At 39.4% G+C, this 17234-nt stretch overlaps 2 protein-coding genes across 2 annotated transcripts; both read right to left on the bottom strand.

The window, feature by feature from the left end:
* Nucleotides 1-3051: 3051 nt before the first annotated feature.
* LOC109466557 (CMP-N-acetylneuraminate-poly-alpha-2,8-sialyltransferase-like) lies at nt 3052-6378 on the bottom strand. The gene is made up of 5 exons (XM_019764290.1): nt 6224-6378; nt 5093-5161; nt 4755-4823; nt 3488-4042; nt 3052-3325 (listed from the first exon to the last, which is right to left on the bottom strand). Exons 1-5 carry the CDS (start codon nt 6376-6378, stop codon nt 3052-3054), a joined length of 1122 nt encoding a protein of 373 aa, XP_019619849.1.
* Nucleotides 6379-6938: 560 nt separating this feature from the next.
* LOC109466691 (translation initiation factor eIF-2B subunit gamma-like) lies at nt 6939-15028 on the bottom strand. Its single transcript, XM_019764438.1, has 11 exons — nt 14979-15028; nt 12496-12653; nt 11691-11853; nt 10987-11095; nt 10515-10604; nt 9801-9937; nt 9307-9491; nt 8822-8893; nt 8185-8333; nt 7678-7781; nt 6939-7434 (listed from the first exon to the last, which is right to left on the bottom strand). Exons 1-11 carry the CDS (start codon nt 15022-15024, stop codon nt 7382-7384), a joined length of 1266 nt encoding a protein of 421 aa, XP_019619997.1. The 5' UTR covers nt 15025-15028; the 3' UTR covers nt 6939-7381.
* Between the last annotated feature and the right edge of the window lie 2206 nt (nt 15029-17234).

Below are 17234 nucleotides of genomic sequence, written 5' to 3' on the forward strand. Positions count from 1 at the left end.
GTTTCTGTCAGCCTCCTCAAGAACGAATATTTGGCATTCAATTTAAAAAAAAACACTGCGGCAACAGACTGACATTAACATTATGTATAGGTCAAACATTAAACGAATTTCAAGAAAATGGCTTTCATAAATATATCAGTAACATTGAGTTAATCTTATCAAGATGCAATGGTCACTTTTACATTATGTTTGACCAAGACAAGCCTAGATTTGATTTTTAATTTAGGTTTGATTTAAAGTTTACAAAAAAATACTATTTTTGTTTAAATGTTTTCTTTGGCAGTTATTCAAAGTAAAATCAAACTATCATAAATGTTTGAGTCCATAGCTATCAGAGAATTCAAAATAATTTCCATTTTGCAATTGTTTATTCTGACACCTGACCATGATTCATCCTTTGGTTTCACATCATTGCGAACGTGAGACTAAAAAATACATTAAAAATTCAACTGAATTTTGTTTCACTGGTGAAGAAACTTTAGATGATCTGTATACCAGCGATGGACTTCATAAGTTTGAGTCACCTTCAGCTGTCTTTCCAACAGATACGATATTAAACAGACCTTCTCTTCTTACCTTCAAAGTAGGTCACTCATATATTAATAAACCACTAAAAATAATAACAATCTGCATCAAATATTTCACAATTCCAGGAGCAATGAAGCCGTATTGTGATGGTTCACAAAGAGGGCATGGTATGTTAATTGAGACTCCTTTGGATGCGTGAGTGATCCTGTGAGCATCTGACAAAGAATGCAGCCGTGTCAATCATTCACATTTAATACAGAACTGATTTGAAGCCCATGTGGTTACGTCACTCAGTTTTATATCAGTCGTCACCAACGAGAGGAGCTGTGACATTTTATAGATTTGAAGAAGGAAAGGCAGTAGCCCCAAATTAAGCAACCAAAATGCAGATCTAGTTTGCGAAATTATGTTTGATCAAGACAATCTTTGATCAAATTCTTACACCAATCTTCAAGATGCGGGCTTTGACTGGTACAATATGTATATAAGTACATTATGTAATACTATGAACTCAAAACTGCATCATTATTGATATTTAAGATCATAGCTATCAAAGATTGCTAGATGTTTAATTTGACGCCATTTTACTACTAATACTTTTCCTAAATGCTTGATTCGACGTCATTGCATTTCAATACAAATGTGAGACTAAATGGCACACAGTTAACAACATTTACTGAATTTTTTTCATTGATATATACATGTAGATTTTAGATGATCTGTATGACAGTCAAACTGCAATAAGTTTGAGTCACCTACAGTTGCCTTTCCAACAGTAGATTCTTATGAAAAAAGACATTCTTTCTCTACCTTCAAAGTGCGTCACTAATACATTAATAAGCCACTAAAAATGAAAAGAACTATCTTCATCAAATATTACAAAATTCCTAAAGCAATGAAGCCGTGTTATGATGCACATGGTATGTTAATTGAGATTCCTTTGGATGCGTGAGTGATCCTGTGAGCATCTGACAAGGAATGCAGCCGTGTCAATCATTCACAATACTGACTCGAAGCCCACGTATTTTTCTAACAAGCAACTCCGTTTGATATCAGACAATGATCACTAACAAAACGCCAAAAAGCAACTGAGAGCTCTTCAATAATTACTGACTGCAAAAATTAAACCTTTTTGCTTAATTATAAGCTTGCTACCACGGGCAAGTGAACAGCCGCAGTAGTTACTATGGTGGCAAGGGTCTGCTTGGACTTCAATCGCCGGGTTAATTTTATACGTTGTTTTGGGTACATGCGCTGAGCTTATAGTTCTTGATGTTAACATGATAAATACTTTTTGTGTTCCTGAGATGTAGGAAGTGTATAGTGCATGTACCTTGCTGTTAGGCACTCTACAATGTACCTTGTTATCAACACTTTATATATACATTGTACTAACTTTAGATGTTTTCTTCAATGCTTTCCTGTATATTGTATGTAGAATACACTTACATCACATTGTGCATGTATATGTAGTTAAGCCATTTATCATTGTTTATAAAAGAATACTTAATTGTTGCTAAATCATGCCATTTTTTGTACGTACCTTATATGTTTTACTTGACCCAATAGTACCTGCAGAGCTAGGGCCTGTAGTGGTTAGAATTTCATTGGGGTTAATATTATACATTGTTTAAGTACACTTGCTCATAGTACTGGATGTTGCTTTTTGTGATCTTGAGATCTAGCAAGTATATAGTACACACGTATTACCACTTTAACCTTGCTGTAAGAGACTATAATTTGTCATCAACCCTGTTAAACTTTGAATGTAAAATTGTATACATACATATTCCAATGCTTTACTGTATGATATTGTATGTAGAATACATGTAGTAAAGTCATTTATTATTGCATGTGAAAAAAAACCTTGGTTGCTGAAACGTGCCATTCTTTGTACCTTGTATTAAGTGTTCACAGTAAAGTATATGCACCACATTCTTCTGGATATGGAGTTGTTGTTTTTGGTGTGTTTGTCAGTGTATTTGCCTGTACATCTTTTCGAGGCCATGAGGGAAGAAGTCATGGTCAGACTAAATATGACAAGATGCAGATTTGAAGTGCTAACAAATCTGTAGACATTACGAGTTATAGCCATAAGATAAGGTAAAGTAAAGTGTTAACCTACAAGTTTTCGGTCAGTACTCTGTCAGTACTATGATATTGTTTTAGACAGTTACATTTTATTGTGTAGATTTTTAAGTTCCTTTGTACTCTGTTTCAACCTTCTTTTATCTTTGTTATTTGCAATTAGCCTTCGGTCCGGAATTTGCAAAAAATTATAACGCTAACACACATATTGTTTTCGTTTTTCAGGATTTCAGCCACTGTAGTGCTCTTGTTGTTCAATTGTCTGATGTGAACAAGTACTGAAAAAGATGCTATACTGCAGCTATGGATAACTATAGGGCGTAAACAATGAGTCATTGTTAAAAATCTGATTAGAAAACATCAAATACATGCATGTACAAAGAAAGTAAAAAAATGTGGCTATATATTGTTTACACATGGGTGACTGATCGTTCTTTAGAGCTTGGCATCATCACAAGGCTCCGTGTGCAGTACCAGAGCCTTCCGCTGGTGGAGCCTCTGAAACGCCCGGTACTCTTCAGTCATGTTGTGTTTGCGATGGTTTCTTACGTCCCCATAGTAATGGTATTCTATCTTTCGGCCCTTTTCGTCCTTTGCAAACGGGTAGAATCCGTACAAGTGGATCTGGTCGCACAGACAGGCCGCCAGCGCGAACAAGATATTTCCTGTCGAAGGCCGCTTGGGCTGGAATTCTGAATCATTCCACAACCTGGACAATAGAAAGTATTCATACCACGTTACTAATGTAAAGAAAGCGCACAGTTTCATTTCATGTAATGTACATGCAATCATCCGATATGCATGCCACAAGTAGACAATATTGTTGTGGGCAATAACCATCGTTACAGCATAACGCAAGTTAAAACCTCACTTTTGCATCCTTTTTGAAGTGTGCCTTGGTGCATACGAAAGCTTGATTGGCAGGCGATGTTTCAGTATCATTCTGTTGGTAAACTCCACGTCTTTGCGTCCGCTCACTGATACAAAGGCAGGGATGTGGAGAATCTGATCGTGGATGAGGCGCAGTCGCCTGACGAATATTTCTTGCACGCTGCTGTCTTTGGCATATCCTTTATATTCGTGTGGAAGAACAGATGGATTCATGGTGGTGAAGTTGGATTTTGTCCCCACGTCTTTCTCGAACCCCTCAAGATCAGGAAGGTTACATCTGAACACGAAATCTGCAGAGTCGATCTGAGGACCACAGCGGCTGCCCAGGAGGATCCCAGAATTCCCAACGACTGCACAAGACCGGAAGTGCCTGCCCAGAAGGGGCGACGACTCGGGAATGAGACGGAGGAAGTTTTCCGTGATGTTCGCGCGTCTACTCCGGGACGCTTCGTACCGCATCAGTTTTCCAAGTTTCACTTGAGACTTGTTGATGGTGAGATCTGTGTCCGGGTTGAAGTACTTCAGAACCCACTTTCTATGAAGAACATACAGAACAAGACTGACAATGAAAACATACATTGCCTTGGAGACGGTAGTTGTTGTTAGGGTTATTGAATGAATGACGACCTTTATTGCACATTTTTGCCACACTGGGCTAAGTACAGGTCAAAACAAAACATAATGGAGAAATATATACAAAATAAAACTAACTATCATTACATAAACTTCTCGCTTTTCAGTTATGGTAGAGATAAATGAACAGATATGTTTATCGATGGAAGGTTTGTCAAGTCGCATCAGGAATATGAATTTTTCTACAGTGCTCAAGTGTATGAAATAAGGAAATAGGTTTTGTACAAGCCTATACAGATCACTTCTCTCTTTACTATATAATCTACATTCTATAACAAAGTGACATTCGTCCTCTATTCTATTCAAATTACAACATGTACATAACCTTTGTTCCAGAGGTTATTGTTTGCATGGCACTGCCATGATTTCATGATTTTGACTGATACAGTGCAGTTCAGTTGATCACTCCTCCCCTCCCCTGAGCGTATAGTGAACGTTTCCCGAGGGTTACATAAAGTAGGGCATCAGGGACAGACAGGTCTTCCAAAGAGTTTCCCGGAATGTTAGGTTCCCCCCTGAGGCGTCGCAAAAAAAAAAAAAACTTCAATTTCATGGAAGAACAATGTTGTCCAGAGCATCCAGCTATTACCTTTTGCAAGCAGAAAGTACCTCACCTTATCCTTTCAACTTCCGATGTATTGAAGCTCACACCCGGGGGCTTAGCTGTTCTTGTTGAGTTGATCCTGTTAGAGAAGAGATCGTACTGCTTGGCAATAAAGTGGCAATAAATAATACTGTAGCTTATGGCATGACTACTCACGAAAAAGGAGAAAGAGGGTTTTCTTCTGTATGTCATTGCAACTGACAACACAGCTAACAGTCACTGACAAATTTGATGCCTTGATACTTATATGTCCAGTTCTTAGATATCCTATTTGTTTCTGTAAGTTTGCCAGCATTAGATATCAAAGAAAATTATTCCTTATTCAATTCTGCGGGAAAAATACCCCACCTTGTCTGTTCAACTTTCGATGCTGTGATATTCACTCTCGGACTCTCATGTCTACTCGGTGAGTTGGTCCTGTGTGAAAAAATGGGAACACAGTGGCTCCATTGTTGTATTCTGCGTGACCGTGACAAAAATCGTTTTCGAGAAGCAAATAGTGCATAATTATCGTGACTACATAGAATTGCAAGTTATTAATGTTCGTCGATGATTAAGCTTAAGGTTAAACATACAGGTAACGAGAGACACAAAGTCACCGACGAAAAGTAGTGGATGAAACATGAGTTTTCAAAATCTATACAGTTGCTTGAGTTACAATTTTCTCTAGTCATGTTTGCTTTTGTTTTGTTTTGTTTTGTTTCTCAGAGGAATGTTTTTAAAGAGCCGTGGTGCCGCTTTCTGAACCGGCTACCATGTTTACGCTGGCGTCACTAACAGTATTTATTAGTAATTAAATTACTAGCAACTGGCTGCAGAAATAGAACTGGACGGATGACTTACAAGAATTCGATTTTCCCAACATCAAAAGAGAATGTATTCTTTGCTTAAACCCCTTTGTTCGTTAAATATCACGTTTGACTGTTTGTATCTCCACGATATTGGTTTCATGTTGTGTCTAACCGCATGTGTGTTTATATATAGTCAGTTATTGTTGGCTAACGCAAGAATGAAGCTCAACAGAAATATATCTATCGGCAAGAAACTTAGAATCCCCGTCCTTGCCCAAATGATTAAAATTCTTCCTAATTCGCCCCGAAACTTCGTCGCTCGATGTTATATCCATAAAGCCTCGGTCACAACCCGCCGTATACGCGATTGCGTGCTGTATACGCAAAAACGTGGGCAAATTTTGGTGATCCTTAACTTTAAGTGGTGAGTACCACCTCCCTACCGTGTGAGTGACGTGCGTTGACGTACTGCTCATGCAAGTCCTTCCCCACGTTTTCAGAAAAACGTAGCAGACGTGGCCTCCCCAAAATACGTACGGACAAAAATCACGTACGGCGGGTTGTGACCGAGGCTTAAGTAATCCACCAAACGGTTCGCGCGAATGTAACCCTTTCATAACCGTCGCCTTGCTACGTCAAGGTTAGTCAAATTCAAAATCAACAGGTGTTTCCTCAAACTAAAACCTACCTGTTTCCTACAGACACCGCCCCTGTCCCCATATAAGGCTGAACTGAAACGTAGCGGCGATTCTGCCAGGCCTGCGTGCCGAGGAAAAAGAAGACGGCCGTGGAAAAGAGTAACCCAAACGCCAGGAACAGAACACACGTTCTTCTACATGCCATGGTTATGGGCATTAATTAAATATAAGGTGGCCTTGTCTATTTTGGGCGCTTCCAATAGATCCTTATGGAGGGAGTGGCCCTACTTTATGCAGAAGTGTAGCTTAATCTAACTAGAGACACCTTTAGGTGGTGATAGATTATAAAAAAAAGTTCTAAGGATTGTAGGTGTTTGGAACGTTTTACGGATCGAGCGATATAGCGATCAGTCCAGTATAGTACTCCCCAAATGAAAGTGGTTTGATCCAAACTAGGTGTGCTGGGGGTACCTGGCGAAAGTTCATACATATTATGTTACTGACGCCTTACTTAACCAAGGAGACTCTAATGTCCTTGCACTGACCTTCACAACGAATTAATCTCCAAGCAGATATAAGGATGCAACTCGGTGCACTTCTTGAAAGATATACCAAACAAATGCTGCAAAAAACACATGCAATGGCTTAAAGAGTACTACTTAAACTACTGGCTGCTTTTAGTTTAGGGCAGACATTTAGGAATCTTCATTCAGACTCATCAAAAACAAAAACTTTCACACATGGAGGTAACAAGTCATGTCCAGATGTGTTTTACACCAATTTATTCAATGTGTGACCATGTAAATATATTCACTGTACAGTTTTGTTTTTCACTTGCATGGCTGATGTTATGAGTTTGTGATGCAGGGAGAGGCACGTTCTAGTTAGCCCTGTGAGTAGAGCTGTGTACTGGTACAGTACCAGTGCTGTACCTAAATAATTTCACACTAATTATATGCTTATTTTGTGTAAGAATTCTCCATAAACAAAAACTTACACTTAACTGTCAAGTTTATTCCTTTTTCTGTTATTACGGAAGGAGTTCAGAAAAACATGTTAATTTGTTGAATTGTTCAGGTACAGGTTCAGATCTAGACCTGGACCTAAACCCGTGTGCCTGTACATGTACCTGTACCAAAGATTTGTTTAGGTAAAAAGCTCTAACTGTGAGGGTTTAAGTGTTTGGGCCCAGTGTTCCAACGATGGCTTCATACCTCCAGCATCTGTTCTTCATTCACTATGACTTCATTGCTGTATTTGGCTGTTGAAAAAAACAACAACAGAAGGTTATCCTTCTTAGTCTGACAACACAGCTTTGCTACACCCCACATGTAGTGAGGTGATGCACTAAGCTTTTCTTATAAAAAAAATATATAACTGGTAGTGAAATACAGCTTACTTTAACATACCACCACTTGTGCTTTTAATCAAGTCAAATACAAAGCCTAAACATAAGATTAAAGGTTTAATGCCCCCCTACCCAGGAGGACAACTCTATCCTTACCTTTACTGGGGATGTTTTGAGAACTGCCCACTAGACTGTCCTTCAGCTCACACTGGTCCCCGATGTGTGCGTTATCACACACCACACAACCTTGTAGGATGGACCTGTGGTATGATGAATAGTTACAATAGTTATTGTACTAGAGACAGACACAGGTACGGAGAAACGAGGTTAAAAAATTTAAAGCTCCTTGGTAAAAACAAAACATGCCATTCTTCAGTACAGAACTATGATTCAAAACTTTGTGACTGTGATAATCAAATTAACTACACCAGTGGCCAATTATGACATACAGTATTATAACAGCAATTCCCATGTTGTAAATAATGTAACACTATACCTTTCAGTCAAAACTGTCTATGTCAAAAGATTAGTGTGGTATATACATTGAAAGATTGAAAGCAAGCAAACAAGAGATTTTCACTTGAAGCGTAATGCTTGAAGGAATTGGTAATATTGAAAGAATTCACAATTCTGCTCCAGTGTACCAGGAATAATCAGGCTTACCCGTCTTTGATGGTGACATGGTTCATGATGACAGAGTTGGTGATCTTGACGCGGTCCCCGATGGTACAGTGTTTCCCTATGATGGACTTCTTCAGGGTCACCTTGTCCCCCAAACTCGCCCCCTCCCCCACCATACAGTCTGGTCCGATCTGGCCAAACAGAACAGTTAGATCTTGTTTGAATCTCATCAAATTTTAGATTGGGATTTGAACCAGGGACATGGGTGCTAGTTTTCACATTACAAACCAGCACTCTAACCAATTGAGTGATTTTTCCTCACATAGTGTTGGTCTCCTTAACTTGGTTCAAATCCTGAATAGCATGCATTTCATCATATTATTTCTAATTCATTTGGTTAGAGTGCCAATTTAAGTTTAGAAAAAAATGACACTTAATACATTTATATGGTGCTGATGTTCTCAGTTTGAATCTATTGTTATATTATTTAATGCTTAAGCAATCTGTAGAATTCACTGCAATTGTACACAATCTCTCCCCTATTTCCAGTAAAACAATCTGTCATCAATTCACATCTTCCTATACATGTAGAAGGCCTACTTCAGGGAGTTATAAATTCTGTCAAGAAATTTTCCATGCAAAAAAGCTTCATGTACCCAGTGAGGTCTCACTGCCATACCTGATATTTCCCCTTGGTTGTGATGGATGGATGTACCAGTAGTTCATCTCCCCCTGCCAACTCATGCAGGACCTGCAGGTACAAGTATCACATATCAGGTGCATTTAGAAAGTGGGGGCCTTACTGAGCAAGAAGCAACTGCATTCCTATAAACTGTAAAACCTTCTATGAATGTCCACATACTTTTGAATCATTGTTATAGGTTTTTTTCTGTAAGCGACATCCTTTTGACCCTTACCATAGACAAAGGGTTATTTGTGACAAAACTGTTAACAATTGACTATCAAGTTACTATAAATCTACAATTTTTTTGCAGGGGTTTTATTTTTATAGCGACCTGTAGACAGTGAAATCACAACACCAATATGCGTTTCTATTCAAAGTAGTAACTTACTGTGAAAATGTACTCACACCTCCTACTGGATACTGCAAAATTGAGTGCCTGCATGCAAAAATAACTGAATATACGGTACTTCAGAACAGACCTGTCTGTTAGCCTCCACATAGCTGGGTAGTGTGTTAGCACGGACACACATGCCCTCGGTGACGATGTGGGTGTAACAGGTGATGGTGCTGTCCCGTGTGCTGTCCCCCTGCTGTCCAGCGCCTGACGACAAACTTCTGGTCAGCGCGGCCATCTCATCATCTTCATCAAAACTGTGGATGTCTGCTGAAACACACAGTGTTAACACTAACCTCAGCACGCGCTATTGTTGTCAGTTATACATTAGGCCACATGTGATGGACCTAAACACTACCTCAAAAGCCACTAAGTTAACGTACCAGGTTGGTTACAATGTACAATGTACAAATATTTTGTAACTTTTAATTCAATGATAAATGGAAAAATCTGGTGACCTACATGACCTAAAGACAAGACTTTCCTTCAACTGTTGGTGTCCTGAGTGATGTTAAACCTCCAGACAAATTACACTTGTGTGATGCAAACAAACAAGCAAGAAAAGCTGAAGTACTCCACCTAAGTTGTCGTCTTTAGTGGAGGGTGGTGACACCATGGACAGATCTGCCCTGCTGACATCAGCAGGTTTCTTCCGTTGGGAAAACTGTTTCCTCACCAAAAGGGGCACAAGTTCTCCCTTTATAGTAGATACTGATCTATACGGAGTACAAAATGTAAAAAAATATACATTAGACATTGGAATGAAAGTTCATCTGTGTTGGTAGAATTCATAGTTATAGAGTTCGCTTTGTTCCAACACAAGAAGGAAACTCAACGTAAATTTTTCCTCAATCTCAACAACATTCGTCAAATGTGTGATGCACTCATTGACTGTCCGGAAGTCAGAAATGTGATGATGTCAGGAGTGCATCAAAAGTGGCGGGAAGTTTACATCAGGGCCCATCAACCCTGTCTGAACCATGACGGTGGGAGATTCCGTCTTCCCACCACTTTTGATGCGCTCCCGCCGTCATCACATTTCTGACTTCCAGAGAGTCAGCGAGTGCATCATACATCTGACGAAGGTTGATTACATGAAACAAAAATTTATGGTGAGTTTCCTTCTTGTGTTGAAACAAAGCTTGAACTCTTTTAACTACATCAGACATTGTAATGTCAAAGCACTGAATGATATTAAACAACATATCATGATAAAGTTGACAACATTACTTCCCAGGCTGATACAATGGTCTCATTGAATCAAAGTCATATAAACAACACTGGAGTACCCACCTGTTCTGTTGCAGGTAGTCCACAACCCATTTCTTCATCAGGAACAGATGTGCATCTTGTAGTTTTGTCTTGATCCTTACATATGGGTGTCTGCAAAAGGTAAAATGGTACTGATTCATTTCAGTAATCTGTGTACAAATACAATCCTTTTACATAGATTAGAGTACTACACCAGTTTGTGACATTATCTCTTTTGGCAGTTTCTTTGTAAGGTGCAATACCTTTGTGTTCTGCTAGCATAGTACTAACAAGAAATTTATAATTATTGAAACAAGAATTTTCTTTAAGTTAACTTTATACATGTGTTCATTAGATCCTCAGCGTTATAACACTTGATTGTTTTTGTGAAGTTATTCTTAAAAGATCCTTTTATGATTAGATATTCAGAAACTAGTATTTCTTTCAGTTGCTCTGATGTTGAAACATAAATAATGAATTCTTGTTGTACATCTCTGAAGAACAGAATAAAGACCTTTTGAGGACAGATCGTCTGACGGTCAGGGCATCGTCCAGATCAGCTTCTGACGCCATCATCACCACTCTGCGCCCGTCCCCGTCCAGTCCGATAAAATCACGCTGTTCTGAGGATGGCAAATATACATACATCATCATATGGTCCTATAACAGGTAACTGATGTGCCAAATAATGCATATTGTGAGACAAAGTGAAATTGATCATTTATTGTGTATATGTATGAAATAGTCCTGAATATTTAGAAGTAAACCACAATAATCAAAGGCTTCTTTTATTTGGTTGCATATACTGTACATTGCATCTACTTTTCAATCTACTTTTGTTCTTTTGTGCATATTTATAAGTGTTTTCTTTTTGTTACAAGAATCTTTCCTGTTTGAAATATTTTACCAAGAAACAGGGGTGCCCAAAAATTCATACAAATTTAATGCATACGGAATTCATACAAATTACACGAGATACATATGATCCATTACCAGAAAGATACGAATTTTAGGGAGTACAAATGTACTTACAATCCATTACTCGGAAACATACGATCCTTACTAATTTTGTTACCTGTGCCTGGTTCACAAAATTTGTATGTTTCCAAGTGTAATGAATTCTATGTATTCTGTAAAGCTCTCATGAATTCCGTAAAATTTGTATGAATTCTTTGGCACCTGTACAAAAAGTAATGTATGGTGGTATGTCAGACTTACCATTTCCCACTTTTTTAGATTTGAGTATCGCTGCAGAGTCTGTAGTTTGTGGCAGGTCGGCCAGTAACATGGTGAGGGTGGAGCCGTGCATACGGTGGATATCAGCCAGCTGGTGCAGGGGGACATTACACACCAGGTCACAACTCACCACCAGGAGATCTGTCTGTAGTAAAGAACACAAATTAACAGCTCCACCTGTATGTAACAGAAGGAATTGCAGGGGGATATCAGCCAGCTGGTGCAGGGGGACATTACACACCAGGTCACAACTCACCACCAGGAGATCTGTCTGTAGAAAAGAACACAGATTAACAGCTCCATCTGTATGTCACAGAAGGTACTGCAGGGGGATATCAGCCAGCTGGTGCAGGGGGACGTTACACACCAGGTCACAACTCACCACCAGGAGATCTGTCTCCAATGTCCTTGGTCTGCAGTAAAGAACACAGATTAAGAGCTCCACCTGTGTGTCACAGAAGGTACTGCAGGATTCTAAATCAAACACGTATGTAGAACTTTGGCAGAACATATTGTACATGCATGAAATCTGTAATGTATTGTGCATAGCACTTTTGCAGAATGTCTCATGTAAAGTCTTATTTGGTATAAGGTGAACACTCTATCTGTAAAAAATAATATCGTCTGCAACAGGTGAAATTCTGATGCAAAGTTGACCAAAAATCCAAGGAAAACCGAGGTTTGCGCAGGCGCAGTACGTTCAGTGAAATATTTTGTGATATTTTGTGGATCACTAAGGAACTTGTAATTTTATTTTATCCAGATGTCTAACCTTCCTCAGCCTTACCTGTATCTTGTCCTTGATGTGTCGTAGGGAGTCTGCCGTGCCCCAGTCCTTGTCATCAGGGATCCCCACGATGTCCAGACTCACCTTCACGTCACACATGGCGGCAAGCGCCTGGCGAATGTCGTGACTCGTCGACTCTAACGCAATGATGATCACCTCTGTCAATACACAACATCAACCTTTAGAAAACTCTTGTACAAACTGGCATAGTTTCTGGCGCATTACTCCATAGAAATCTTTGTTAGTATTGTTTGTGATACTGTATATTCATTTATTTTCAGGGGACTAATTTTGCAGGGGGAGGAGGTTTTCGCAGTGTTTCAACTTCATTGTTGAAATATCTGTGTCAACATCACAGGAAGGAACTGTGTTGTCAGTACAGAGTTCACATAATGCGTCTTTTAAATGAGTAAACAACTAGTAATAAAAAGTGTATCAACATGTTGAATTTTATTTCCTCAATGATTTCTTTATAATATGCTAGATGTTCATTTTAGGATTAAAATCTAGCCAAAATTTCTGGTATTACTGTGTTGATGGGATAAATGCTTTTAATGGCATTATGTTACTTTTAGATACAATATATTATACATTGCATATAGCAAGGAACCTGCAATGTGGCCAGTAGGTTCTGTGCCATGGCCAGTCACCTTGAAAGCCTGCGGGCCCCAGCATGTATATTAAGTACTGTTAAGGTACTGCATAAGTACTGTAACTACTAATAGGTACTGCATATTAAATACTGTAGGTATAGGTACTATATATAAGTACAGTAAGTTCTAATCTGTACATTAAGTACTGGTATAACAACCCTCCAGACTAAATTTTTAGCTTAGGAGCGCATGCGCTCCTAGCCTCAAAAAGTTAGGCGCGCAGGCAAACATTTGGGCGCGCAAACAAAAAATCTGGTCGCGCAAAGTACTTTTTAATTTACAAGCCAAGAGAATGATGTACCTAAACAGACAATTAATTATATAATTCTTTCATTATCATAGAAACAAAATCAAAATTCACCATTTGTACTAAAAGAATTGTGATAAATGAAAGACCAAACAATGATTTTACAAGTAACTGTCTTTAATGTGTTCAAAGTCACTTCATCTCAGTCGTTAGGCCAGGCTGACTGATATGTCGGTCTCCTAGGCCTCTGGAGGGTTGGACATGTTTTCTAAAATCCACTTGCCCTCATGGTCATTTTCACTTGCCCGAACCAACTTTTTACTTGCCCGAAATATAAATGACATATTTCTATGCATTTATCATTGCAACAATGAAATCCTTTATTTAAAACAAAACACTTAAATGTTTTAGGCAATAATACACTGAGTCATTCATGATCTAACGGTTAATAATATTAACATTGCTACTCAAACCATTTTGTTAACGTTAAAGGTACAGATCTTCTGCAACAATGAAGACAATGTTCTTTATTTCTCAACTTTTCAGATACATGTAGCACTACATGTCTGAAGTAGTTTCATTGACTGAAAAATAATTCGTAAAAAAATCAAATACAATAAAAAAGCTCATAGCTATCATGGAAAAAAGGACAGAGTAGAAAACATAAAAGGGGAAGAATGAATAAAAATAGGCTTCATTTGGAATTGCCTATAACGTTAATTATTTAATAATATAAGCTACACAAATGTCTAAATACAATTATTTCTTCAACTGTATCAAAACAATCTACAACCTAGTTTCAGTTGACCTTTGAACAAATGAAAAGTCTGCACAACAGAGATCTGCCCATAATATTTGCAAGTTTTCCTTAGAGGAGTTCTAGTAGAAAATCATATCAGTCACGCATTGCCAAACTTCCCAGATCCTGGACGCTCCTGGGCCATGAGGGAGGATCTCTTTTCAAACACAAACTTTGCCAACAATCAAATCTTTGTGGCTGATAAAGATATTTATCTGCTTGGTTTCCCCCAAAATTTAGACCAGAGGGCAGTTCAGAATCCCCTAAACAATTCTGGAAACATCGTGTACCGTCCCGCTAGGTCCGGATCCCGCTCCGCTGCTCAAGTTTTGAAGGCGAGATCTCGTCACCTGACCCCTCTAATGGTATAAGGATATCAAGTCTCGCGAGAGTCGGGCCGCGAGGTCACGGCAGATGAAAACAAGATGGCGCCCCGGTTGTGTCGGACCTGTTTTTTCGTCGAAAAAAAGCTGTTTGCCGCTTTATTTGCCGAGATAATGGTATCTACGGACTTGTAATGAGTTTTCTGACAAATGAACATGATTTTTCCTGGCATTGATATGACATTCTTACGGGGAAAAATAAGAAATTTTTGCCTCTAACAGCGCCATAGCCAATGATTCAGGCGCACAGCAGATTCTCTGCCGGTCGCGCAGTGCGCGACCAGAGTAAACAGTTAAGTCGCATTTCATAATTTTTGGTCGCATATGCGACCAAAATGGTCGCAGTCTGGAGGGTTGTATAAGTACTGTAGGTACTGCATATCAAGTATTCTGTGCCAGACCTTGAAACCCTGCCGTCTCCAGCATGTTGACCGGGTACCAGATCATGGGTCTGTTGTAGTGCTGCCATTACTACAGCCTGGTACTCCATCTTACCTTAGACTGAAACAGTAACAAACATTAGGTACTAGTACTAGTGTAGTGTGTATGTAGAGGTTTGGGTATGCTGGCAGTCAGGTCAGTCATACGGGAACCCCGGCCTGCCGCCATCACTACAGCCTGGTACTCCATCTTACCTTACTAGTAGTATTACAAATGTTAGGTACTACATGTACTATGTAGAGGTTTGGGTATACTGGCTTACAGGAGCAAAAATATTATGATCATGTCTTTTTGATGAAATTTACCCTCAGTATTCCAATTTGCACAGGCTTAAGAAATAAATTTGCGAGTGTCTAGCACGTGTAAGATAACGACAGGTATGCCACTTTGGGTAAAAGACAGACGCCCCCCTCCCCCTTACGAGCACGTTGCGCTCCCATAAAAAAAAAAAATTATGCTTTTGACACACCCCATACAGGGCAGAATGTCACACACCAAGGTATACCTACCAGAGCTCAGTGTAGACGCCGGTAAATACGTGTAGGAATCAAATTTGAGCGGTGACGTCGTCAACAGCTGTCATAAACGTACTGTTTAGCAAAAATATCTGACTTCGGCAGCCATTTTGGATTTGGAACGAACCATTTGGATCCTGAAGGGGGTTGAACGATTGTCCTTTCACGATCACGACCTTTCTTGGTGTTTCCGGACCGAAGTTACTTTATGACCTCAAGTTCCTGCAAAATTGGGTGAAGTCTGCTATCTCTGATTGTTTCCTGTGTAGACCAATCAAACAATCAATCAAACATTGACAAGGTGTCTTATATGTGAAAACTTCGATAAATAATAAAAGAAGATTTTGTTGCAAGGTACATGTTTTTTCTGGGCTTGTGCTTGACAGTCGGAATTTAGACAATCAAACTTTTTTTGTAGAGCTCATTATAAATAGTCTTTTGATGTTATCGACGTTGACAACTTACCATATTACGTAACAGAAGCATCAGGCGTTACCCCTTTAGGATGCAGAACAATAGAACTTTTTCACGGTAGAGCGTATTATAAAAAAAAGTCGACGTCATTTGATGTTATCGACGTTAACGACTTACCATGATAACAGAAGCCTCAGGCGTTACCCCTCAGGATGCATTGCGTTTGCACCTGTTTTTTCACGCGGTTTTCCTCCACCCATGCCGGGCGGGTGGGAGTTTTGATACTGCGTTTTGTAGAGTTTTTAAGTTAACGCGTTCTTTTGCCGGCCACCCTTCAACCAGCCGCCCAGAGAACCTTTGGCATAAGAACGCGTTAAAAATTATTCTACAAAACGCAGTATCAAAACTCCTACCCGCCCGGAAGCTAGTATACTCCCCAAGTGACCTGTACAATTGGTGTATAAATTCTAAGCAATCGAATTCCTACAAATAACTATCTTTAGCTAAATTTCTGCTAGTATAATGCGGGCTAGGGTCTAGGTTAGGGTCTAGAATGCATTTAATAGGGCAAGGAGTAGGGCTGCGGACCGGTACACTGTACCGGTCCAATACCGTAAAAATCGTTTCAGTACAGGTCCAAAATACCGGATCATGAAGTAACGAGTATATACCGAAATAGCTAGTTTACACCATGTATATGACTAAAGATAGGTAAATCCTACCACAAAGACGAAAAATTAGCACTGGAAAAGACGTAAACACCGTCGATTGATTTGAGATCCTCAGTCTCACGAGACATCGCGAGAGTGTGGCTGATCCAGGGTTGTGATTGGTCAATAAACTCAAATCAGGTCAGAGGTCAGTCATTTTCCCTTCCCTCCAACACTTTATTATTGTTTCTGTGTCATGATTGAAAAAGTGAAGAACACGTGTTAATTTGTCAAATTGTTCAGGTACAGGTACAGGTCCGGACCTGTACCTAAACCTCTGTACCTGAGTACCTGTACCTGTACCTGATGTTACGTTTAGGTACGCAGCCCTAGCAAGGAGGCTCAATTTGATGTTCAAAGTTCCTTGTTTAGGGTTTGGGTTGAGGTTAGGATTAGCATAAGGAATGGGCTCAAGTCTTCTTGCGATAAAAATGTTCTGAAATGAAACGACACGTCTGGGCGTCAAATAGCAAGTCATATGACACTGGGGACTCAAACGCGGGGAAAGTTGGTGTGTGGGTGTGAATATGAGAAGAGTGACGCCATTAAACCAATATTTGCATAGATATCCGCAGAA

Source organism: Branchiostoma belcheri, unplaced genomic scaffold, assembly GCF_001625305.1.
Source record: "Branchiostoma belcheri isolate BF01 breed outbred unplaced genomic scaffold, Haploidv18h27 scaffold17, whole genome shotgun sequence".
In the NCBI taxonomy this organism is placed as follows: Eukaryota; Metazoa; Chordata; class Leptocardii; order Amphioxiformes; family Branchiostomatidae; genus Branchiostoma; species Branchiostoma belcheri.